This window comes from Colletotrichum fioriniae, assembly GCF_027942845.1.
Source record: "Colletotrichum fioriniae strain IMI 355084 chromosome Unknown scaffold_1, whole genome shotgun sequence".
Classification (NCBI taxonomy): domain Eukaryota; kingdom Fungi; phylum Ascomycota; class Sordariomycetes; order Glomerellales; family Glomerellaceae; genus Colletotrichum; species Colletotrichum fioriniae.
The window spans coordinates 6,180,698-6,205,958 of record NW_027076837.1 but is presented as its reverse complement, the minus strand read 5'-3'; the positions used below and the strand labels follow the sequence as shown (position 1 = coordinate 6,205,958).

Below are 25,261 nucleotides of genomic sequence, written 5' to 3'. Positions count from 1 at the left end.
CCAGGGTACCATATTACACACCTCAGCGCACGCTATCCTTGCTTCTTCTGCTCTGGACACCATACCAGCCTAGTCCTTCATCACCCGATAATTCAAGACACCTTTTAATATCCTTCGCCGCGGACGCATATAAGTAGTACAGCTACTGCACCGGTCCGCATCTTGGTAATCCCGATCAACACACAAACACAACCCAAAGAAATGGAACTCATGGAGCTTGTCGAGAACGAGCCCACTGCTCGCCCCTTCCAGTGCGACTGGCAGTCGTGCAACAAGGTGAGTCTAGAATCGTAGGGCCACTCGGCTACTACTGTTGTGTGACATGGACGGATCTAACCTCGACATCGTGTAGAGCTTCAACAGGAAGTCTGATTTGCAGAGACACTACCGCATTCACACCAACGAGCGTCCCTACTCGTGCACAACGCCCGGCTGTGGCAAGAGCTTCATCCAACGGAGTGCTCTGACTGTCCACATCCGTACTCACACAGGAGAGAAGCCTCACCAATGCCAGCACATTGGTTGCGGCAAGCGATTCTCTGATGTATGATTCCTTTCTGATGATGCTGCATGTTCCAACAGCCACTAACCTCAGCAGTCTTCGAGTTTGGCCAGACATCGCCGCATTCACACTGGCAAACGCCCTTACAAGTGCGCCCACGATGGTTGCCTGAAGAGGTAGATCTCGAGCCATAAGCTTTCCCTTCCACTTGACGGAGTTGACACTAATCAACTAAACAGCTTCTGCCGCAAGACCACGATGGTCAAGCACCAGAGGAGATCTCACCAGCGTGGCCTCCACCCCAATGAGCTCTTGGATGATTGCACATCAGACTCCGACAGTGGCGAGTCTCCTTCGACCCCGAAGCACGCTGGCATGCAATGGCCTCCCCAGGGCGTGATGGCCATGAACCACCCCGGTATGGGTCACGCAATGCACCGAGCTGCCTCGTTTGCCGACTTCGGCCAGCACATGAACGGTTACCCGATGCCCCAGCAGCAACAACAGCAACACTACGGCGCGCACCGCCACAGCCTTTCTTCCGGCGGGGCACACGAGGTCCACGGTATGGTCCACGATCAGCAACACCCCGGTGTACACATGCTGCAGCGAACCGCCAGCATGGGCCAGCACTCGTACTACGTGACGGAGCAGGGCAACCCGGGTGTCGCTACCATGAACACGGCCATGCCCCAACAGTACGGGCAGGTGCCCCGGCAACAACAGCCGCAGGTTGACGTGCCGTACTCTCAACCTGGTATGAACCAATCCATCCAAAGCAGCCCGAGCAGCTTTTCGGCAGCATCGGGTAGGAGCCCATCCATTCAGGAAGGGTTTTATACTCACCAGCCAACCCAAGCAGCCACATATGCCTTGCATCATGCCTCCCCCGTTCTCGAGCAACAGCAAGCCGGCATGGTCGCGTACCCGCACCAGCAGATGCAGCAGCAGATCCATACCCCTCAGCCGATCCCGACTCAGGCACCGCAGCCTCCGCCTCAGCAGGTCAGCCAATACGCCTCCCCGACACCCCAGGCCCAACCCGAGGAGTACTGGAACGGCGTTCCGTACCAGGCACCGGTCGAGGTTGCGACGATCGGCCAGCTGCCGACCTACGGCTCCGGTGTGTACGACCCTTGGGGCGGCCCCAAGATCGAGTTCGAGGATCCTTCAATGCAGCTCCCGTCCGCACGGATCGAGAACATGTAAGAGCCAGACGCCATCCGACGATGGCTCCTGCCACGCCTGGCACCCGTGCCTTCCGATACCAAATCATCATTTCCATCGGTGCCTAGTCTAGGCGCCGCTTGCTGTACTACCACCGGAAATTTTGACGTCGATTTGATTTTAACATATTCCCCCACCTCGTTGATTGAAAGAGAAGGAGATACCACGCGGGCTCCACAGAACCGAGCTGTCGATTGTTGAAAAGAAGAGGGAGAACCTTTCGGACGCCTCTATAGGCCCAGTGCCTCGCCACGCCTGTCATCCCTCCCTTGGGGCAATCTCAACGGGCTAAATGGGATCCAGACGAAAATAAATTAAAGGAACAGAAAAGGTCAAATCAACCGCCAAAAAGCATACATCAAGTTGGTACTTTGTTTTCTGGGGTTCAACACTCACACACAACCCACTGCCGGCATACTTCTCAATGCGTGTGTAATCGTCAAATTTGTCGATAAGGGACGATCACCGGATCTGTCGCTTCAATTCCCGCCTCGATTCGTTCCGTGGCTTTTCGCCTTCGGGCACCGTTTTCTTTGTCAAGCACATACTATTACCCCGTCAACTCGGAACATTGCATCTGTTTTCATCCAGGATATATCATTGGTGGTCTTTCGGTCGCTTCGAGTTTATAATTTTGTTTTGGTCGTTCGGGTACTCGTGGGGTTTTGGGAGCTTGGTACGGCGGTTTGTGCTGTCTTATTTAATATTTTCCTTTTCCAGTTCTTTCACTCCTTTCTCATAGGGACGTTCATCGACGATGTCGACTGAATGTGTTCCCGATGATATGATGCAACGAAAGCATACCAGCCGGAGCCGGGCGGGCCGGTGGGGAAAGCCACAGACATGTTGGGAATCATTTGACGATATCCGAATCTTGACGGCCCTTTTACGACCTTGGTGGGGGAGGGGGGAGATCGCATGGTGATGGAAGGAGAAGGACAATAATGAGGATGGAAGGAGGTTCAGGGTAAAAGGGAAAAGGGAAAGAAAGGGGACCGTCATCGATGCCTGATATACGAAAGGCTTGGTCGGGTTTGGCAGCTTTGGAATTTCTCTGTTGCTTTTCTGCAAGGCCTCACGGCGCGACCCGGAAAACAAAACATTCCCTGTAACAACAACAGCACGAAGTCGACGATTTCTCCTGTCTGGTAGTGGGCGGCGCATTCCCTAGAACAGTGTATTCCTCAGGGGAAGGGGCTGACGAAGGGGGAACAACGGGAAAAAGCAGGAAAGGCGGGGGGGCATGAGGAGGAATCGGGGACGGCAAGTCGTTGTGCATATGTAATTTTATGTGTTTGCTCCCCTTGTGTGTATTGTGCTGGATTCAAAGGGGAAACGAGAAACAAATGGGATAGTTTTGGGAATTGATACCTGGTCAGTCAGAAAGGAAAAAAATAAAGACTTCGTTAATCAAAAATCTGCCGTCTCATCGTCCCTTTTTATGATCATGAGTGAGTGAGAGAGAGATGAGGGGAATGGCGAAAGCGTTCGGCCGAGGCTAAGAAGGGGAAACTGGACGCATGACCAGAAGATGGGAGCTTTTAGCCTGGTGTAAGTCAAAACTTTGAAGTTGTTTAGCTGTTGAACCGGTGACACGTTGCCTTGCAGAAGCGTCTGCGTTAGTCTAAGGGGCATGCATGATTGTTCGTATCTGTTGGTGTTGGTCGTCGTGGTGGTTAATTTTCTTTGGTTCCGATGGGTAAATTGTTTGTAGCCTGAATTGCAGATTCGGTCGGCTGAGGTGAGATGAGATGCGTGAGGGTGGTGATAAGAGACGGCTTCGTAAGTCGTGCGGTTGGGGAGGTTGGACGCTCTATTGCGGTAGCTGGCAATGCAGATCATCCGAGATGGGCATGAAGATGAGAACCGAGTTGAGTAAGGTAGAGTAGAGTAGATAGATGTATGTTGGCGGTATTTCGTGGCCTTTTTCAAGGTAGTTGAGTCCTCAAGCAGGAGGGTTAACCCCCCATCATGATGTCGGTCTGGTGAATGGGGTTGAGATGGGCGGAAATTTTGTATAGACATGAACGTGGGGGAGGTTCTATAGAAAGTTTGAATCCGGATGATCCGCTCGTGAGATGCGCTGATCTCCGGGATATCCGCGATTCCCGGTGATGCTCATTTCGAATGGCAGAATATGAGAGATCGTCGCAGCCTTGTGAGTTGTTTTTTCACTTGGTGCTGCTGATGTGAGAAATCGCCGGCGGTGCTGACGGAGCTGACGGAGAGAGTTCAAGACCCGGCCCTGCTGGGAGGGGAATAAGAAGAAGCAAGAAGAGAGTCAAAACGGAAGGAAGAGAGGGAGTTTGCTGGTGAATGACAGTATTGAGGGAAAAATGGGCGTTTACAGTGACGAACTCACCGGGGAAAGGGCGCTTAATTCAAAAATTGATCTGCAGTTATTTGCTCTGCATGCGGAAGAATGCATCCATTTCCATTCCTCAGCCAGCTGCTTCTGGTGATGGGTTTCTGGGGGGTCTGGATGGGAGGACAGAGGGAATTTTATGATTGGCTGGAGGAATTTTGACCAATCATATTCCTTTTCCTTGACGTCTCAGGAGAGCATGCGGAGGTGCCTCTGCACAACGCAAGTTGGTGAGAGACGAAGAGCCTTTCATGGATCAAATCATAGATGGAATTCAGGAATCATGAAACATCAATAGTGGAATCTTGGTAAAACTTGAGGTCGAAATACGATCACCTTCAATGCTGAGAGAGAGAGAGAGAGAAACCAGTGTAGTTGAATTCCTGATTATTAACCAATGACATGAGGTCGAATTATGCCCCTGCTCGTCTCCAATGGAACCCCAGGGGCTTTGTCATCATTCGCCGGATCGGTCTTTCTCAAGCCCCGGCGAGTCGCGACATTCTAGAATCTCATCGACGTCACGTGGGGTCTGGAGCTGGGCCTTGCTGCTTGCCCCCGGTCCCGGCGGTTCGGCAGGGAAAAACTCGGAAGGCAGCACCGCAATGTCGTGGTCAATGAATAACGTCAGCTAAGGTATCCGTAGCGCATTTCGCCTCAACGTATCCATATCCCGCCGCCCCGTCGCCGCTCTCAACAAGACGACGAGTCAACCCTCGGCGCGAACCATGTCATCTTCATCACACCTGCACATACGACGTCGATAGTAACTGAAGAAACCTTTTTCTTTTCTATTTCTCTTTTCCACTTTTCGGTCTCGTAAGGGGAACTCCCCTCTACAAGAACCCTTTGTTACCATCCCCAACTTGACATCAAGTAAACCATCTGCCCTGACGAATACGCGCTCCAGCCTACACCGCGCCTACCCGGCTACCCCGAAGGCATCATGGCCTTACGCCCAGCAGCGCTGGCGCTGAGCGCGACCAGCCCACTGCTCCGACGGGCGATAATGCAGCCCGCGACAATGCAATCCGTCTTCCGCCTCGCGACCTCCTCCGCCCGCCCGAACACCACCGCCTTCACTCGGACCCCCGGTCTGGGTCTCGCCCTCCAGCTCCAGCAACAGCATCATCAGTTGAGACTCTTTGGAACAAACAATGCCATCTCGCGCAACCTCCTCGCCACGAGGGAGTCGGCAGCGAACAGGAACCCCGGCAGCGCGACCGCGCAGAACGCATTCTACCAACTCCTCCTCAAGGCCAACATGCCCGCCATCGTCATCGAGCGCTACAACTCTGGCCGATTCGCGAGAAACGATGCGGTGGACCAGGCATACGCACAGGCGATTGGCATGCAGAGCACCGGCGCCGTCGGCGGGATGGGTGGTCACGACCACCTACCCTCCGCCTTTGGCAATGTCGGCACACTCGGCGGTCAGGAGCTGAACCAGCAGTCCCCTGGGAACCTTAGCCAGGCGCAGCTGCAGGCTGTTGGTCAAGCTCTGGCTGCGAGATCGCGCGATTCGAACATGGCTACCGCAAAGGTCCAGGGCAACGGCCTACCGACTAGTCCGCTGCACGTCGTCGTAGACGAGTCGTTTGGCGGTGTCATCTTCCGTTGGGTCAAGTTCGTCTTGTGGTTCTGTCTCTTTACGTATCTCAGCTTGGTCGTCGTCACGATGCTGGTCGAAGGTCTCAACCTCTTCAAGCGACCCGGCGGTAAAGTGGACAGCGAGGCCAAGGCCGAGAACCAGACTACCCGTTTCGCAGACGTGCACGGCGCCGATGAGGCCAAGGATGAGCTTCAGGAGCTGGTCGACTTCCTCCGCAACCCCGACAAGTTCTCTACCCTCGGCGGCAAGCTTCCCAAGGGTATTCTGATGGTTGGACCCCCTGGTACTGGTAAAACTCTTTTGGCTCGCGCTGTTGCCGGTGAGGCTGGCGTCCCCTTCTTCTACATGTCTGGCAGTGAGTTCGACGAGGTCTATGTCGGTGTCGGTGCCAAGCGTGTCCGCGATCTCTTTGCTTCCGCCAAATCCAAGTCTCCAGCCATCATCTTCATCGACGAGCTCGACGCCATTGGTGGACGCCGCAATACTAGGGATGCCGCCTACCACAAGCAGACGCTCAACCAGCTCTTGACGGAATTGGACGGTTTCGAGCAGAACAGCGGTGTTGTCATCATTGCTGCTACCAACTTCCCGGAACTTCTCGACAAGGCACTTACCCGACCTGGACGTTTTGACCGCCACGTTACCGTTCCCCTGCCCGACGTCCGCGGCCGTATCGAGATTCTCAAGTACCACGCCAAGAAGGTCAAGGCTGCCCCCGAGATTAACTTTGAGGCTATTGCTTCCAGCACTGGCGGCCTCTCTGGTGCCGAGCTCGAGAACATTGTCAACCAGGCTGCCGTCCGCGCCAGCAGGCTCAAGAATGCTGCAGTTTCCATGACGGATTTCGAGTGGGCCAAGGACAAGGTCATCATGGGTGCCGAGAAGAAGAGCATGGTCATCAGCCAGAAGGAGAAGGAGATGACTGCCTATCATGAGGCGGGTCACGCCCTGGTGTCTTTCTACCACGAGAGTGGCCCCAACAAGCTTTACAAGGTTACCATTCTGCCTCGCGGCCAGAGTCTCGGACACACTGCACACCTTCCTGAGATGGACAAGTACTCGTACACGACGAGGGATCTCAAGAGTTTGATTGAGACTTCTCTGGGCGGAAAGCTTGCTGAAGAGCTGGTCTATGGCACCGACAAGGTGACCACTGGTGTCTCAAGCGTAGGTTATCCTCGAATCTAACTCGTAGGATTGTTACTAACGATAAGCAGGATCTCAAGAATGCTACCAACCTGGCCTTCCAGATGGTCGCCCTTTACGGCATGTCTGCCAAGCTCGGCCCCGTGGAGTACGGCGAGCGCTACAACCAACTCAGTTCAGAGACCAAGGCTCTCATCGAGTCCGAAGTGCAGCGTACCTTGACGGAGTCATACGAGAAGGTACGCGAGCTGCTCACCTCAAGGCGCAAGGAGCTCGATCTCCTGGCCAAGGCCCTCGTCGAGTACGAGACGCTGGACAAGAACGAGGTAGAGAAGGTCATTCGCGGCGAGAAGCTTCCTGACCGCACACCCATGCCCAAAGGCCCAATGAAGGTGCCCGCAAGCTCGGGCGTCGATATTGGCCAGACGATCCCCCCGCCGTTCCCTCCTCCTGCCGGACCCGCTACGCCTCCGCCGGCGCCACCTCCACCTGCGACTTCTACGGGTGGCGTCGCTCCTGGATCCAACCAGAAGTCATGATCAGAGCTTACTGTATGTGACCCTGGTTGGGACTATCACCAACATATTTTGATTTTTACGGTTAGCATGCGGAAGTGCGAGAGCCGAGTCGCGGCCTGTTGGGAGGCATTCGCATGGACTTACAATGTATCATTTTACCGGTACAGCATGGCAGGCGTTTATCAGAAATTCAAAGAATTTGCGATCTCATTTGCCTATGGAGGATAACCAGGAAAACGAGACCGGCCTGGTTTGGCCAACGCAACTTGGTCAAGATGTTCTTGGCCAAAGGCGAAAGGACGTAGTAGGGTCTCTCGTAAGATCCGCTGCGCGCACGAATCACACTCTCCCCTCACCTTGGGGCTTTGATACGCCTTCGCAAATCAAGGCGTCGGCGTTGGACATAGATTGGGTAGGCTATTGAGTAAAGGGAGGGCAAGACCGACAATGTCGTGTTTATACACTCCCCATCACAGCAACGCAAGCGGACCGTTCATTTATACGGGATCAGCAGCGGCTGTACTCGGTAAAGTGCAGCCACTCGATTGAGTGTATTATTTCGTTTGTAGAATTATGTAAATGAAGCATTTCCCCGCATATGAGGACGATGAGGTAAACATCGTGAGTGTCCATTCCCTTCCGTGATGTTGAGGCTCTATGAGGTCAGTGGCGATAGGGGTAGCGCCGATACTGGCATTCAAGTCTTGTAGTTGATTGTGAGTGATTGGCACGAGAAGGTGTTGAGGCCAAGTGATTGTCAAAGCGAGCTCGGCGACAGCCGAAAACCGAAATCCGGTCGTTTTGACAACGGTATATCCGGATCATCTTCCAATGATTGTTGAAAACCGCCGATAAACTTTTCCTAATTGACTTGCCTAGGTTACTGGCAGCCTGGTCTTAAGTGGGATGGCCTGGCAATGTGCGGATATCGAATGCAAAGAGGACAATAACGACCTTTTGAAAGATTGGCAGATAGCAATGGACTTGAGAAAGGGGCAGTCCACAGCGGGAGAAGTGGTCCCGAACTGGCCCGTGGATTGTGTTCTCCGCTAACATCTGGGGTAAAAAGACCCCACCTACCAGCAGCAGCAGCGCCAAATTGGCGGGGTACGTTTTTCCCCCCAATATAGGTAGCTGGGGGGAGCTTTCGAATTCCCCGGTGAGCCTCGGTTCGGTCCCCAATTCAAGCTAGAGCTCCCTCGGCCTCCGCATCGTCATTTCTCCTCCTCCCACTCCATCCTCCTGACTCCTCCTCCGCATTTTTAATACAATTTTCAACATATCTGTACAGCCTGCGCCGCATATTTGCATAGTGGTTGACTAGTATATCCAAACAAGCTGTTCACCTTTATTATTATTATTTTCTGTCTTCTTTCGTGTAGATTAGCTGTTCTCTGGCTGAATTGACCTCATTTGTCTAAAAATCGAAACCCCATCACCGCCATTAGCAGCAGTACCAGCACCAGCACCATGTCGGACAAGGCGTCGGAACGGCTTCAAGCTCTGGGCAAGCAGCTCGATGCCCCTCCTCCTGTCAAGATTGCCGGGCCGTCTGCGGCGCCTCGGGTACCTGGCAAGGTCGTGATCATTACAGGTCAGTCGAACACACGTCACGCAGCAGCAGCGGCGGCGGCAGCAGTAGACAGACTGACAATCGAACCCCAGGCGCAAACTCTCTCATGGGCATCGGTCGCGCATCAGCACATCAATTCGCCGAGAACGGCGCCCGCGCCATTTACATTTGCGATTACGCCGACGACAACCTCGCCTCGCACAAGAAGGAGCTCAATAAGCTGTACCCCAAGGTCGAGGTCCACACCCGCCAGTTCGACGCTGCCGAGGAGAGCGCCGTCAAGGAGGTCGTTTCTCACGCCTTGACGACGTACGGCAGGCTAGACATCTTCTTCGCTAATGCCGGTATTACCGGTCCTCATAACCTCTTTACCGATATCTCGTCGGATGACTTTATGCAGAACCTGCGGACGAATACGTTGAGGTGAGTACTCCGTACCACTTACTTTGCCACTGACACCTCTTGCGCTAACAATCATTTCACAGTGTCTTCCTTGCCGCCAAGCACTCCGCCCCCGCCATGCGCAAGACCTCGGCAGACAAGCCCACCCCGGGCGGCAGCGTAATCCTCACCGCCTCCGTAGCCGGCATCCGCTCCAACGCCGGCACGACGCCGTACTCGGCAGCCAAGGCGGCCGTCATCTCCGTCGCGCAGACGTGCGCGTACCAGGCGGCCGGCACAAACGTCCGCGTCAACGCCATCTGCCCGGGCCTCATCGAGACGGGCATGACGTCGCAGATGTGGGACCAGGCGCGCGCCCGCGGCACGACGGGTCGGATCGGGCAGATCAACCCGATGAAGCGCGGCGGGCACGCCGACGAGATTGCGCGGGTGGCGCTGTTCCTGGGCAGCGACGAGAGCAGCTACGTCAACGGGCAGGCGTGGGCTGTCGATGGCGGGTTGAGCGCGGGACATCCGTACGTAGTTGGGAAGCTGGCGTGATGTGTGTGTGTGACAGAAAGAGAGAGAGAAATATATTGGGAGAGAGCGGCGTTGGCCGAACGGCATGGTGGTCAACAAAATTCTTTTTCTGTCTTTTGCCAAGTTTTTCTTTTTCGGGATGTGTACTTACTTACCGATGTGGGCGATAGGCACTTGTTTGAATACATCATTTCTCCCGAGGGCAAATTTGAAGGAATCGTGCCTGCTTAGACATGTGAAGCACGTCAAGGAACAGGCGATGCAAGAGGGGGCTGGGCCTTTGGGGGGCCAAAAAGGTGGGCAAAGGGTGGACAGAGATGGTGGGCGGCCGAGGTTATCTCTGGCCGGCTTCTGGGGCCGGCCGCACAGATTGGAAGGAGGTTAAAGCAATGTGGATTGTGGGCGAGTTCCCAGGTTCTTCTAGAGCTCTAGATCCTCCAAGGTGGACTTTCGGTGAAGGAAGCTCGCCGCTCCTGTGAAGTCATTGGGCCTGGAAGCACGTCCAAAGTTCGAACTGGAGAAGGAAAGGGGGGGCAGAGTTGCATTGACTCCTCTTCGATCAACGGGGAGCGTTGATAGGGATCTCCAATAAGCTTGAACGGGTTCGGACGCCATTACCACTTTCCATCCTCGATGCCCATCTTCCGGATTCCTCTTTTGTGGATAGGCCGGACGGAATCCATATCACGATCACGCAAGCCATACAGATTACAGACTACTATACATCTAGACTACGGGTATTATCCACCATATTCCCTTGAGACCCTAGGTAGGCAGGCCAGCAAAGACTAGCTGCCGTCTCCGCATCGCCATACAACGTCGTTCATTACATTCACTGCCGTCCTCATTCGCTCATGACGCGGCCGCCCATTGATTGCAAATCCCACTTTTCAAGGGTTGGTGCTAGGGGGACGGACAGCATTCAAGCATAAGTGGCTTTGAGGTGCGGATGCTTTCTGCATGCCACCGGAGGCTCATCGACGGCCGGCTCCACAACCGTAACTACCGGGAATCGCAACCATTCCGAAGTCGTCGTTTAATACTGCAGTATGCTTGGTCAGGCTGGGCTCGCTGGATTCCTGGACTTTGCCTACCTCCTCAAAGCTCCGAAAGATGAAACCCACCCAAATTGGATCTCCAGGCACGTCTGTACGCCTTTGGTCAAGAGATCTCTTGGCAGAGTGTCGGGCCGCGTCATGAAAAAAAAGGAGCACTATCCTCCTTCCTCCTTGATCCAAACGTATCCTCCTGTTCGTGCTTTGGGTCCATCTGCAGGAGTCGAGAAGGAGTGTCACTGTTCGTTTGTTTGTGGCCCTAGGAGTTTTCGGCCGAGCCACGTAACCACTTCCCGGCCGCTGCCCACATCCCGGATACGCCATCCCAAACCGCCGCTCCCCGGGGGGGGTCCCAACGGACCCCACTCACACCCCGATCCCCGTACCACCGTACCTTGAGAATTGAACCACACATTCACATTGCGGAACGGGAGAAAAGACCAGGACCGTCACTTTTTTTTGTTTTTGCCAAATGACCCAACGCAATGCAATTGGAATTGCCTCTGCCTTGATTGGATGACACATGTCTTGGACGTCCGAATAACCCCCCAACCCCTGCGACCATCGGCCGCTCGCGCTTGCTAGCCTGTCACTCGCAGAAAAGCCGCCACTCCTCTAGTCTCTATTAACCTTACACAGTAGTGTTAAATTCCCTGGCTCCGCGGTGCGCGCGGAGTGGCGGGACGACCAGGTTTCCAAGTAAGGTACTATGTGGTATCCTTGTAAACGCTCCGGGAAGGAGGAGGAGTAGGAACCAACTCGATCCCAAACTACATCCCAACTACAGAGTACCTTGCTTGAGGCTAAACCATACAGTGGCTTCGAACGACATTGTCACGCCCCTCATACGCCGGTCGAAACGACTCTGGGAAGGAAGGTGACGACGATGTCTCGCCAGGCGCCCGCGCGCGGGAGTGTGGGGAACGCCAACGAAACGGAGAGAGAGACGAGAGTCTTTACTTGGTACGGAATGTAGTTTCTTTTGCGTGCTCCGTGCTCGACTTGTCGTGCCGGGATACGGTGTTGGCCGGTGGGTTAGCTCTGCTGTTCGAGACCAGATGAAGGGGATGAGAGAGTAGGGTACGTTGCAATACCGTGACAATGCCAAGATGTTGACGTTGACGGGATCATCAGGATCAGGAAGGAGGAAACAAGATGGATCATGGAAACGCCAAGAAGTTGACTGATATAAGAGGAGGTCGATATTCCTGCCAGAAAGACGAAATATCTCTCCTTCTTCTCACCAGGCTCTTCACGTCCATCAGTCCTTCTCTTCTCTCAGCTTGCTCCTGACACTTTTGTGGTCTGCTTCACTCGCCAGCAAGCCCCCGTCTTCTCGTCTTCGAATCTCCAGAGAATCATCACCATGGCGCTCCGCTCCGCCCTCGCCGCGGCCCTGGCCCTCTCCCCCTTCATTGGGACCGTCGCAGCCCATGGCAGCCACACGACCGACGAAATTGCCGCAGAGATCGCCCTCCGCGATGTCGTCACCGTCCACGGCAAGCGCGCTCTGGACGCCTGCTCCAACTCTCCCGCCGCCCTGGCCCTCAAGCAGCGCGCCCTCGAGCGCCGCGCCAACACGGCCCAGATGCTCCGCGAGAAGCGCGGCCTCACCGACCAGAAGATGCACCAGAAGCGCGCCCAGGCCGACCTTGTCAAGTGGGCCGCCGTCGACCACGAGTCCACCGAGGCCTACAACCTCGACACCCCTCTCGAGGAGATCTTTGGTTCCAACGCCACCTGCGCCCTCGTCCCCTTGACCACCATCGGCCCTTACTACGTCGAGGGTGAGCTCATCCGCGTCGACACCACCGACGGCCAGGCCGGCGTCCCCGTCCACCTCGACATTCAGTTCGTCGACATCAACGACTGCACCGCCGTCCCCGAGCAAATCATTGACGCCTGGGCCTGCAACGCCACCGGCGTCTACTCGGGCGTCTCCGCCCGGGGCCAGGGCGGCCTCAACACCACCCACGGCCGCGGCGTCCAAAAGTCCGACTCGGACGGCGTCGTCCAGTTCGACTACGTCTTCCCGGGCCACTACACCGGCCGCGCCACCCACATCCACATCATGTCCACCGACGGCGCCACCATCCTCCCCAACGGCACCTTCGAGGGCGGCACCGCCCGCAACATTGGCCAGCTCTTCTTCGACCAGGACCTCATCTCCGAGGTCGAGACCCTGGCCCCCTACACCAGCAACACCCAGACCCTCACGACCAACCTCCAGGACGGCATCGCCGCCGGCGAGGCCACCGCCCTCTACGACCCCTTCCTCAAGTACGTCCGCCTCGGCGAGGATCTCAACGACGGCCTTCTCATGTGGATCACCATCGGCATCGACACCACAGCCGACTACAGCGACGAGGTCCGCGCTGCCGCGCACTACTACGAGGGCGGCGGTGTCGACCAGAGCAGCGGCGGCGACGGCCCCGGTGGCCCACCTCCCAATGGTACCTTCCCTACCGGTGCTCCCCGGGTGCCCCGCCCACCTCTACCCCGTCTGCTTAAAAAAGCACGCTGACATCTGTTGGTGTTGAAGCTTAGAGCTTGGGCTATCTATGATGAGGGGAATCGGTTTCTAGGCTTCTAGAACCAACCCTCCCCTTGGATTCGACGGCGAGCTGTGTGGGTTTGGTATATAGGAGGAAAAGGAGTTGTGTACATGAGTGTTGCGCGAAAGTTGTACAAAGTTCTTTTCTGATGGGAAAAAAAGCTTCATACCGACGACCAGGGGCTGTTTGTGTTTAGTTCAGGAATAGCAAACGGAAATTCTGAAATACATATTACATTCGTACATAAATCAACTTGGTTTCCTATATCGATGAAATGGGGGTGGCAGCGGCACAAGTTTTGATCATCTTATGAGCTGGGCTGAGACATCTCTCTGGGAGTTTAAAGCCAGAGGAAATGGCTGCGAGTGGGACGTCTGATGTCTCAAGTAAATGAGTTATCGACCAAGTACCAGTCTCACAGCCTTAAGTCCTCAGTGGAAGGGACCATGAAACGTGGAATGCGTAAACAGTTTTTACCTACGAGTTTATAAAGTGTGAGGAAGTCCGAGAAGCCTGGAGAAGAGGGCTGTCCAAATAAAGTCAGACTTCGGCACTATCGGCAGCGGGGACGGGGATCGCCGCCGCTATCACGGGCCGCCGATTTACCCCGCATCGGCCCCACCAACAGAAAACATCCCTCCCCCATGACGTCCCCGCCGTTCTATCAATCCAGAACAATTAATGTGACCCCTTAAAACAAAACTCACCACCACCGAACTATTTTCATCGAGGAGGGGAAATATCTCATTCACTCTCTAATCGTCTCACAGCGCTTCACACTACTCTCACCGAAAAATGGCGTCTTCCAGCATGCACTACGCCCACTGCGGCGCAAACGACGGCTGCAAACTCGCCTTCCAATCCTCTCTGCCCCTCACCGGCGCCAGCTCCGCAACCCGCTGCATCCTCCTCATGCACGGCTTCAGCGGCTCCTCGGACTACTTCTACCGCAACGCCGACGCCCTCGCCTCCTCCGAGGACACCTGGGTCGTCGCCCCCGACATGCGCGGCCACGGCAAATCGGACCGCACAAAGGGCGGCTACCACGTCGCCCGCCTGGCCGCCGACCTCCGCGATCTGGTCCACCACCTGCGGCGCGCCGCCGCCTCGCCCGACCTCAAGATCGTGCCCGTCGGCTGCTCCATCGGCGCCGCGGTGCTGTGGACGTACGTCGAGCTCTTTGGGTGCGCGGATTTCGCGGGGTTTGTCTTTGTCGACCAGGCGCCGCTGCAGGATCGGTCGCTGTTTGACGGGTGGGATGAGAAGTTGGCGCACACGGGCTGCTACGACGAGAAGAGCATGCTGGGCGCGCAAAAGTTTTGGATGGAGGAGTCGGCGGCGGCGCATGTCGATCTCGTGGACGGGTGTTTGGGGTACCGCGCGAAGCCTGACCCGGCGACGGACGACGTCTCTGCTGAGGTGAGGAAGAAGGACGAGGAGTTCTTCACGGGGATTAGTGCGCTGTGCGATCAGGCGTGGCTTGCGAGGTTGTTGGCGGATCATACGCGGTACGACCACCGCGAGGCGATTGAGATGATTAGCGTGCCGACGCTGGTGATGGCGGGGCGGAAGTCTGGGTGCTTCCCGCTTGAGGGGATGCTTGAGACTGTCAGGAGGGTGGAGAAGAACCGGCCTGGTTTGGCGAAGTCGTCTGTCTTTGAGGCTGGACATTGGTTGTTTTATGAGCAGCCTGAGAGATTTAACAAGGAGATCGCGGAGTTTGTGGAGCTGTGCACTAAATAAGGTGGTTAAAAGCCAGCTGAGGGATGGATTGGTATATCAAATGTTGGACTATTATAGATCGACTGAACGGTCCTGGGCAGAGTGAGGTGACCTTGAGGGCATTTGGGTATGCAAATTGAATTAAAAAAAATACCAAATTCTAACGACCAAAACTTTACCCATGCTGCTGTTATGTTATGCCCCTCATGCCTTGCTCTGATTTCCATACAACCCGTCTATAGACCAATATGATGCAAATTACCCAAATATTATCAATACCATATCTTATTCACCATATCCGCCATGTATTACCTGTGAAACAATGCAGTCGGTCCATTTCTTAGTGTTTCAGATGTTCTTCCTAAGTGCTGAGAAGCTGAACATCAGCGCACCCCAGAAGGGTTCTCTGGCCGGCCTTCTTAAAGCTCAGCACAACGCTGCCGTTCCTGGGACACGCCATCCAGAACCCGTCCTCAAACTGCAGACTTCCGTCGGTAACGGTCACGCCAGATGTCCCAGCTCCGCACTGCAGCTGGACGGTGTTCAGGCTCGGCACCGTCGCCGTACCGCCGGGTGTGACGATCAACCCGGCCGAAGGAGAAGAGTTTTCGCCAGAGAGGTGGGCGACGTTGACCGTGCTTCCGGTGGCGTAGAATTCGGCGCCTTGGCCAGCTAGGCCGAAGACAACACTGGCTGCGCAGTCTGCTGTTGGGGTATAGGTGAGCTCCTGGCCCTGGATGGAGGGTGTGAGGTCGAAGTTTGTTACGTTTGCGGCGAGGCGGAAGGTGGTTGTAGTTTGTCTGACGGGAAGACTGGCTGCCGTTGCCACTGCGGCGAGGAGGGTCGTCTGGATGAGGGTCTGGGCGAACATTTTGATGAGTTATTGAATGAGAATAGTAATGTTGTGGGTGATATTGTTTTGTAATGTAGTTGCTTGGTTTTATATGTGAGTCTGAGTCTGATTGAGAACTTTCGTCACAGCAATGCCATTGGGTTTATATATGAGTTGAACTCGGATCATAGTTCATGATTCTTGATGCAACGTTTCTCATCGTGGCGGCACTAAGCTAGTCCTACCTCATGATACTCTACACCTCGGATCCTTCAAGACGTTCTATTTCTGTGATTTATGTCATAAGCCGCTCGCTAGAGCATTGCCTCTTTAGCTCTGCGCTGATCTTTGGGGCTTGGCGATTCTAGTGCTTAGGGACGTGGCTGCCGGCGATCCGGGGTGAGACGGGATCGCCGCCGGCGCCCCACTCTCCCGTCCGCTCCGAGCGCGGGGTACCGGCCGTTCAGCCATGAAGACGGGGAATTGGAGTTTTTTTCGCCCAAAGACAACAGTTCATCCTTTGACGCTATTTCCTCCTACCTCGCGATTTTGTCGGCGCGTACGTCTTGGTCGCCGCTTTCTTGTGTCATAGCGCTGCAGTGACAATTTTATTCTGAGTAAGGGCGGTCTTGGTCGCAGCTACTTTGCATTTTGGTTCCCATCGTCCTTCCACCCAGAACTCAAAAAAGTCGAGGAAAGATGCCTCGTATCCTCAACCAAGCAGGTAAGATATAGACTCGGCACAGTGGCGTATTGAGCGTCTCTTTGGGCAATATAATTTTTGACATGAACGCAGCATGGTAAAGAAGAGAATAAGAACTAGTGTCTAACCTGCCCACCGGCACATCATCGTGCTGACAACTCGACTACCACTAGCAACACCTGCCGCGTCCGCAAGGTCAAATGTAAGCAAATATCCACCATGACACCATAGGATGAGAGCTCCTCCAACGAATACGAGATTAGGCGACGAGGCTCTGCCCGCGTGCCAACGTTGCCGCAAGGCTCAGCGATACTGTGACCGCACGATCCCGCTCCCACAACTCGACAAGGGCCAGGGGGATACAGCAAAGCCCGACTCCGCCGGTGAGTAGATTTCTGTTGCTCACTTCAGCCCTCTCGACTCTTTGGACGTTGGACAGCTCACATACATCCCTCACAGCAAACGAACCGCAAACCCCCTTCCCGTCACCATCCAACCCCCGCAAAGCCCTCCAGAATCCGTCAATAGCACGCTACTTTTCCCACTACATCGCAGACATCGCGCCGTGGTACGACCTCAGCGACGCGTCCCTGACCTTTGCCGCAAGCCTTCCCGAGGCCGCTCTCGAAAGTTCGCTGCCCTTTGCCGCCATCTTGGCATTGTCCGCGGTCCACACGAGCCGAACGACTGCGCCTTCCGCCAGGACGGCGGCCGAATTCTACCACGGCCACTGCATTCGTTTGCTGATTGGCCTGACGGCGGAGGAGTACGACAATGATGAGCGAACGCAGGAGCTTGCGCTGGCTTCTGTCTGTCTCTTGCGGTCGTATGAGATTTTAAGTGGTGAGATTCTGTCGTCTTCTGGTCACTACTAGACTTTCACGCATCTTGTAGACACTTCGGCATGGAAGTTGCAGAAACTGACACTGAAGCAGAAGAGGTCGACCCAAACAGGCACCTTCAAGGAGCATATTCTTTGGCAGCCTATCATAACCCTCAAACCGACTTCTTTGGGTCGAACCTTCGAGAAGCAGGCTTCTGGAACTACCTGCGGGAGGACATCACTTTTAGTTTATTCCGAAGATGCCCGCTCAAGATAGATCTTGCTCGGGTGCCCTTAGCCCTACCGATGACCGGCGAAAGAACCGATCAGGACTACCTTAATGCCATCACACTCATTCTCGGCCGCATCATCAATACATGCTTCGGAGGCTCAGATTCCGTCACGGAGGAGTTGTGGTCTAGCCTTTCTCATCTGTTACGTGAATGGCGTAAAAGTCTACCGTCACGATTTGAGCCCTTCTCTACGGCTGACGGAGGTCTGGGCCTCGCCTTGCCATCCATTTGGTTGCTCAGAGACCACCACGGTAGGCCTTTATATCTTAAAACATTTTTGTCTTGTGACTAAATAGCACTCTAGCGGGGGCCCTTCACTATCAACTCGTCGCCACAACAATACTCTGTATCCAAGCAAACCCGCAACAATTATCAAGTCTTCGAAGCACACTAGACGGCCGTCTGGGTCCTGAAGACACAAAAGACCACATCCTCGAGCACCTCGCCCTCGATGTATGCGGCGTGGCCTTCACCACCAACACGCCCTCGGTCCAAGTCAACGCCTTTGGCCCCATTGCATTCTGTAAGGCTCCCGGACCAGGTCTCTCCATACATCGTTCCCGCCCATAAGCCCTACCGAATGATCTACAGAATTCAACTTACTCCTCGCAGGCGCACGATTCATCAGAACAGAAGCCTCGCGACAGGAGCTGATCCGCCGCCTCTTGGCGTGTAAACGGACAATTGGCTGGCCCGTCCAGACACTCGTCTCGGACCTGGAGGCAGGTTGGAGGAATTCACTGCCGCCGCCGCCGCGGGAACAAGCGAACGGCGAATGAGGAGGCAGACATTAATTAGAGGATGGTTACCTACCCGTTGCTTGCCATGAAGAGGGGAGTCGTTTAGCGTACTCCGAGCTCGGGTTTGGAGAAAACCTGGGGAAACCTAGTACCGGGGTGGATGGGGGGATGCACGTTGTGTCATCCAAACCCGAGCTCGGAATTGGGGTAGGGGACCTCCTCTCAAGCCTCCTCACTTCGAGATATAAATGCATGAGAAATCACTGGAGTTTCTCATCAAGCTTGCTCATCGTATGCATCTACCCACAATCATCCATTCTCAATCATGAAAGCAATCTCTTTCCCAACAATGCTGCTCCGTCCACGCCTCTTCTCCTCCATCTCAAACCTCCCATCTTGTCTTCGCACCCCTCTCACGAGCCGCCGAACGATGGCTTCACTTACACCAAACAACCACGACTACGATCACGAGAACCTCCCATCAGAACCAGCAACAATACACCCCTCACGATCCGAACTTCTCAACGCTCGCCTCTCCCCGCGAAACCTCGAACTCGCCGTCCGCCACCTCCACAGAGACGGTCTCGTCATCGTCGCCGACGTTGTCCCGCACGCAGACCTCGACGCCCTCAACGCCAAAATGGTCCAGGACGCGCTCTACCTCCGGTCTCTGGGAGACAAAGGGCCCTTCAACTATAACCTGGGTAATCTACAACAAGATCCGCCTCCAGTGGCCGAGTACTTTTACAAGTCCATCTTTACAAGTTGAGTCTTACGTTTCCAAAACTCTCCCCCTGTCTCCCCCTAACCTGATGTCCATGTCTCACGCCCATCTCACATCCTCATTATATCTCTATAACTAACTCACAGCCAAAATGACAAGACGCCATAGCAACGCAAATCACCTCCTCCCTCCTAGGCCCACGCCCGAAATGGACCTTTTGCTCCGCAAACTCCGCCATGCCGCCATCACCAGACGCAGAGCCACAACGCCAACCAGTCCACTCGGACGCAGACTTTGCCCACCCATCCCACCCCTTCGCCCTCGTAATCAATATCCCCCTTGTGAAAATGACGCTCTCAAACGGCTCAACGGAGCTCTGGCTCGGCACCCACGCCCCGTACCTCCTCCCTGCCTCTCCATCCTCATCATTATCCTCATCCGCCACCACTACCACCACCACCACCGCAACTACAACGTCCTCCCCAGGCTACACCGGCACAATCATCCCCTCCGGCATAGCAGCCCAACAAGGCACCCACGGCACCCGCGCAAGCGGCCGCATCAACCCCGCACTCCTCGACCTCCGCCGCGCCGTCCGCCCACCCTCGCAGCCGACGGTGGAAAAGGGGAGCATCGTCATCCGCGACCTGCGGCTGTGGCACGCGGGGATGCCCAACACGGCGCCCGACGTGCGCGTCATGCTGGCCATGATTCACTTTGCGGCATGGTACCGGAACCCGATGCGGTTGCAGTTCGCCGAGGACGTGAGGCCTTTGCTGGAGGAGGAGGTGGGGGAGGTGAAGGAGGCGGGGAAGAGTGACCTGGAGATACCTGTGGATTGGACGACGAGGGAGGAAGCCCTAAAGACGTATCTGGGGAGGGGGTTTGGGAATAGCTATGACTTTGATCAAGAGAAGTGACGAGTGAGGGTCGCGTGCGATGACGGGAATCTCGGGACAGATCGATTGCTTTAAAGGATCAAAGACATCATATATTCTTTGAATCAGGTGGGAATTGAATTTAGTCACCAGCTGCTCAAATCGTGTCTTATCATTGATACCAGCACGTCTGTATATGCCACAATAGTTTAGACGATTCATTTGATTGCTATCTGAAAGCTACTGACAACCACGGATCCTGGTATCGGTCCCACGCTTTTCCCCCTTTCCGCTCAATTCCGGCATCCACCTGAGAGGTACCCATTCTGAATAGCAATGGCATCATGATAATTAGAAACAACAACAGAAGAAAGCCCACAATCCTAGATCCCTCACTACCATACGACTCAAATAGACAAGCCACTGGTGCTGGTGTATGAGCGAGGTACTGTGAAGGGCGTGAGAGGGAAAAAAACAAAGAAAACATGGTATAGTAGTCCCCTCCTCGGCGAATTCTCCGTGGCCGGTGACGAAGGAGACCGAGCTGGCTTTTCCATGCCGAAAAGACGAAAAAAGGAAAAATTGATTAACCGGAAAAGGTTGAGAGGGGGTATAATAGGAAAGACCCGTTTTCCGCCGAACCTCGCATCCATTTTGTCGCATCCATTTTGTCGCGAGAAGAAACAAAGAAAAGCCTACAGCCTTCATCCGTTGAACCCAGTATCGAAAGAGAGAGATTCGTGAAGACTCAACGCTCAGGAAGAGTCCCATACTCTGGCGATCGTCGCTCAGCGACTGCCGACTGACTGAACATGTAAAAAGCGATCCAAGCTGCGAGGTGCGTCCCGTCTTGGTCGCCTAGAAGAAACTCGGCTTCGTGAGTACGCGATACTCGACATAATCCTCTCCGTCAATACTGATAATGGTGCCTTGCGAGACGAGTTTGCCGACAAAGGGACCGTTGGTCTTGCGTTCGTACTTGATACCACCGTAAAACTTGGTTTCTTCACCTCCAACCTTGCTGCGGTGCTCTTCCTGGCTGGCCCATACCTTGTTCAGGCGCTGCATCTCGTCGCGCTCGTGGAACAGGCTACTCATGCGTGGACCGTTGCCGTTGCCGTTCTGCAAAGGCATCTTAGGCATAGCTTGTGGCGGCATCGGAGGAGGGACCAAGTTGGCCATGTGGGCGGCTTGAGCAACCTGGGCAGCTTGGGCAGCTTGGGCGTTCTGAGCAGCTTCGCGGTCAGCGGCGAAACGCTCGGTTCGAATTTGGGCGGCCTCGATGCGGGCGATTTCGCGACGTGCACTGGCGTCAATCTTATTCTGTGCTTGTACCGGGGTTCGCGATGACTGTCTGACGTCGAGATCGGGCAATGAGTGCCGAACGCCGCGGTTCTCCGTTCTGCGGCTCTGGCGCAGTTCGGGATTCACCTCGACCTTGGTCTCGGGTGCCTCGAGCATCTCTTCTGGCTGCGGAACAATGATGGGAGGCGGACCCATGTTGTTCATGTAACCAGGCTTGTTGATCCCATTGGCCACGCGCTGCTGTGCCTCGTACACTGCCCTGGCCTCATTCTCGGCTCGCTCGTTGGGGCTCTCGCCTTGATCGATTTGGTACTGACGGACACGGCAATACTCCTTCACCTCGGGGCGAGACAGTACTTTGATGTGAGGCTCCAGCTCGACCTCTTCCCAGTGAATCCACAGCGCTCCAGCTCCAACAGGGAAGTTGCCATCCACGAAACGCTTATCACGCGTCTCTCGCGCCACCTTGACGCGGAACATGTCATTTTGTCCGAGGATGCCGTAGATCGCGTGCTTGTTTATGGGGTCAGGCTCGCTGGAGCCCTTCCAGTAGCCCACAATGATGCGCGTGGGTCTGGTGCCTGGCAGAGGGTCGAATTGAGGAGTCGGCGGGATATTCTGTGCTGGCGGCGTCTGCTGTACCGGTCCTCCACTGATCGTGCCGATGCCACTACCAGTGCGGCGACGTTTGGAGTCCGGTCGAGCCGGCATTGTGGCGTGGTCGGGAATCTCCGCACCGTATGCAATGGCGGGCGCAACGGGATTCTCGGGGGGAGGGTTTTCCTCAACGCGTCGGACCGCTTCCTTAGCCGCAGCTTGCTCTGCGGCATCTCGGGCCTCCTCCGTCATCTCGATAGAATCCGTTCGAAGCTTGACATATTCCTTCACTTGGTGATGGTCCAGGCCGACCAGGTGATCTGCGAAGACGACCCGTTCGAAGGTCACCCAGCTGCCACCTGGCCCGGGCGGGAGGGGATACTCGAGACTCGAGACCGGCTCGCCGAAGCGAGTGTTTTGCTGAATACGAGTGCGGAGGCGATCGCGGACATCGATGAAGCCAATAACTGCATGCTTGCCTCTGGGGTCCGGCACGGGCGAATCGCGCCAATATCCGAGAATGACGCCTTTTACACCACCCAGTCCATGCCTACGAGCTGGTTTGGTGCCGCGTGGCGTGCCTTCCTTCTCTGAGACAAGGCTGCTCTCCATCTTGTCTTCACTCAAGTCGTTGAAGACGGACGCGCGCTTCCGCTTAGGGTAGTGAGAGACGACGGGCTCATCCTCAACATCCGCCATAGTCTCATCCTCGGGATCAGAAACAACGCGGAGGGGCGATGATTTTTGCACACCGTTGCGGTTACCGACAACAATCTCATCTTCCAAAGCGCGATCATGGCTGCCTGAGACAGGGCTCAAGTTCTCTGGGGGCGGGCTCAGATCATCGTCATTGGCGGTGTCGTCGTCATCCAGAGCTGGTGGCTTAACACCATTCGTACTGCTGAGCCTGAAATTGGTATCAGTATATGCTTGGTCACGATTTGAGTTCGTTGCATTTTAGGATGTGTTGCAATGTTGCCCAAATAGGCGCACTTGCAACGCTGATGAGGTCTTTGCCAACCAAAGATGGTGACGCTCGGCCATGGTGGCTATAACTGAGAAAGCGCCGGCCAATGGGGAGAGAGACGGAAAGGAAAAGAATCGCCGACAAGGAGGCAATTGCGCAAGACGAAAGAATTGCAGACGACTTGAGTTGAGCAGGGGTAGGAAGCCATCCAAAGCGGATGGTGTATGCGTACATGAATCGGGAACACTTGTCCCTGACTCGACATGCGCCTCTTGGCAACTCGCCAGTTGCTCTTTTGACCAAGGCAAGCAAACCAGGCGCATGCATTGAACTTTGACAGGTACCAAAAATACATTGGAACTCTGATTCGCAAAGAGAGGGCGAAGAACCAGGAAACTCAGATGGGGAGTTGAGAGTCTCAATGGAATGCGACGCACCTTCTTTCCTCCTTAATAGGTACAGAGGGCTCTTCGGGAGTGCTCTTGAGGCGGGAGTCTCGTCGGAACGGCATTCTGAGAGTTTCGCAGGAGGTGAGAACAAAGACAGAGTATTTACGACGCACAATCAAGGAAACCAATGCTCAACGAGGCTGTGGAATGAAAACAGAGGATCTGAGAGACCGTGTACATCGGCGACAAGGCACAAGAGTTGATGGGAGGAAAGTGATCTGGTTGATTGATGGGAAGAGAGGTGCGGTTGAATCAAGGGAGGGGTCGGTGCTGGTTGTAGTGGAAGGGGGAATGACGAGAGGGAACTTTGGCGGCCTTACAACCTAGCTTAGTGGCCGAAGCTAGAAGCGCCGTCAGATGCAGTGTCAGGGAGAGAAGGAGAGGAGTTTTCCGTGCAGCCACAACACTGAGAAGGAAGTGAAGGTAAGGTAAGGTAGGTGCGGACTGCGAAGTAGAATAAGGAAGTAAGAACTCGAGTTGAGGGCTGTGATGGATTGCAGGCAAGTCCACGTCCAAGTTCAAGGTGAAGGTGAAGTCGAAATCGACCCAGTGTATGACTTCACCACTGGTCATAGCGCGTGGTTCTTGTACCGGAGAGCAACTGAAGAAGGAAGCATCAAGTAACAACAACTCAAATGCAGCAAGCAAGAATAGGGAATAGAGAATAGAGAGAGAGGGAGAGAGAGAGAGGCGGTAAAAAGACAAAGAGATAACTTACTCTGTGGTTGTAGGGGTCTCGGCAACTGGGGTCTGTTGCTGCGGCTCTGAGGGCGCAACTGACGGCTGCTTTGTTTCGACCTCGGTGGTGGTCTCCATCGCGGTCTGCCTCTCGCAGGTTTGTGTTGCGACCGGGTAACTTGAGTCGATTGATTGTCTGGCGGTAAATATTGATGTGGTCGCCACAAATCGAGTGAAACCCCCCGAATTGTCGAAAATCAGGCAACAAAGACTTGCGGTTCAGGTTGGCTCTTTGGATAAAAAAAAAAGGTGTTTGCTTTGATGGGTAATTTGGCGGGTAAGGCGTTGTTGGATGAAAATGCGTTGGGGACGTGTGGTTGTAAGAAGACAAGAGCTAAGGCTAAGGGCCTAAGAGGAGGGATCGGTGGTTTGGGTTGAATGACGGCTCCAAATAATCGGTGGACGCGGTTCGTGTTTGAGGCCAAGATTGAATGTGACCGGGGAAGGTGGAGACGGAAAGGTGTAGATTGGGAGGAAGGTGTGTAGTGTGTACGAAAGTACGGAGTATTCGTAAGGGGGGAAAGGAAAGAAGAAGAGGTGAGTGTCAGGTGAAGGTGAGAGTGAGAGTGAGAGACTGAGTGAGTGAGTGCTGAGAACGGACGGAGTATGAGTGTGTGAGAGAGGTGAGAGGTGTACAAAGTATTGAATTCCACACCTTTACCGTCTCGCCGTATTATGTCCAGTTTAGACTAAGAAGAAAGAAAAAGCCAAGCCAAATGAGGCGAGAGTTCCAGTCATCAGTCGTCAGGCACCCCAGTCAGAATTTCTAGTCCAAGCAGGGTGTGTCGAGGTTGAGAGAGAGAGAGAGAGAGAGAGAGAGAGGCGGGCGAGAGGTAAAGCTACCTTACGCAGTAAAGTAAGGCAGAGACTGAGAGAATGAGGTGAATACTGAATGGTACCTCAGGCTTGTGTCCCAGAGCACGGACGCTGACAGTTGAATGGCGCGGGAAACAGGATTCGGCGCGCCTTAAACGAGATGAGGGCGTATTTAGCGGAGAGAACTGCTGTTGTTGATG

The 25,261-nt window shown here is 54.8% G+C and overlaps 9 protein-coding genes across 9 annotated transcripts; 7 read left to right on the top strand and 2 right to left on the bottom strand.

Annotated features, from left to right (window-relative positions):
- Positions 1-201: 201 nt before the first annotated feature.
- On the top strand, positions 202-1,711 carry N0V96_001601 (uncharacterized protein; the record flags this gene model as incomplete). The annotated part of the gene is made up of 3 exons (XM_053194186.2): positions 202-276; positions 353-417; positions 742-1,711. 3 exons carry the CDS (start codon positions 202-204, stop codon positions 1,709-1,711), a joined length of 1,110 nt encoding a protein of 369 aa, XP_053048383.1.
- A 3,329-nt stretch (positions 1,712-5,040) lies between these two features.
- YME1 (i-AAA protease yme1) lies at positions 5,041-7,391 on the top strand (the record flags this gene model as incomplete). Its single annotated transcript, XM_053194185.2, has 2 exons — positions 5,041-6,873; positions 6,924-7,391. The coding sequence occupies 2 exons, from the start codon at positions 5,041-5,043 to the stop codon at positions 7,389-7,391; spliced, it is 2,301 nt and encodes a 766-aa protein (XP_053048382.2).
- Positions 7,392-8,840: 1,449 nt separating this feature from the next.
- N0V96_001599 (uncharacterized protein) lies at positions 8,841-9,885 on the top strand (the record flags this gene model as incomplete). Its single annotated transcript, XM_053194184.1, has 3 exons — positions 8,841-8,964; positions 9,036-9,366; positions 9,429-9,885. 3 exons carry the CDS (start codon positions 8,841-8,843, stop codon positions 9,883-9,885), a joined length of 912 nt encoding a protein of 303 aa, XP_053048381.1.
- Positions 9,886-12,285: 2,400 nt separating this feature from the next.
- N0V96_001598 (uncharacterized protein) lies at positions 12,286-13,443 on the top strand (the record flags this gene model as incomplete). Its single annotated transcript, XM_053194183.2, has 1 exon — positions 12,286-13,443. The coding sequence occupies one exon, from the start codon at positions 12,286-12,288 to the stop codon at positions 13,441-13,443; it is 1,158 nt and encodes a 385-aa protein (XP_053048380.2).
- An 826-nt stretch (positions 13,444-14,269) lies between these two features.
- N0V96_001597 (uncharacterized protein) lies at positions 14,270-15,217 on the top strand (the record flags this gene model as incomplete). The annotated part of the gene is made up of 1 exon (XM_053194182.1): positions 14,270-15,217. The coding sequence occupies one exon, from the start codon at positions 14,270-14,272 to the stop codon at positions 15,215-15,217; it is 948 nt and encodes a 315-aa protein (XP_053048379.1).
- Positions 15,218-15,557: 340 nt separating this feature from the next.
- Positions 15,558-16,067, bottom strand: N0V96_001596 (uncharacterized protein; the record flags this gene model as incomplete). Its single annotated transcript, XM_053194181.1, has 1 exon — positions 15,558-16,067. One exon carries the CDS (start codon positions 16,065-16,067, stop codon positions 15,558-15,560), a length of 510 nt encoding a protein of 169 aa, XP_053048378.1.
- Positions 16,068-16,963: 896 nt separating this feature from the next.
- On the top strand, positions 16,964-17,606 carry N0V96_001595 (uncharacterized protein; the record flags this gene model as incomplete). The annotated part of the gene is made up of 2 exons (XM_053194180.1): positions 16,964-17,114; positions 17,191-17,606. 2 exons carry the CDS (start codon positions 16,964-16,966, stop codon positions 17,604-17,606), a joined length of 567 nt encoding a protein of 188 aa, XP_053048377.1.
- Positions 17,607-19,017: 1,411 nt separating this feature from the next.
- On the top strand, positions 19,018-20,231 carry N0V96_001594 (uncharacterized protein; the record flags this gene model as incomplete). The annotated part of the gene is made up of 2 exons (XM_053194179.1): positions 19,018-19,351; positions 19,480-20,231. The coding sequence occupies 2 exons, from the start codon at positions 19,018-19,020 to the stop codon at positions 20,229-20,231; spliced, it is 1,086 nt and encodes a 361-aa protein (XP_053048376.1).
- Positions 20,232-21,047: 816 nt separating this feature from the next.
- N0V96_001593 (uncharacterized protein) lies at positions 21,048-23,569 on the bottom strand (the record flags this gene model as incomplete). The annotated part of the gene is made up of 2 exons (XM_053194178.1): positions 21,048-22,998; positions 23,496-23,569. 2 exons carry the CDS (start codon positions 23,567-23,569, stop codon positions 21,048-21,050), a joined length of 2,025 nt encoding a protein of 674 aa, XP_053048375.1.
- Positions 23,570-25,261: the final 1,692 nt, after the last annotated feature.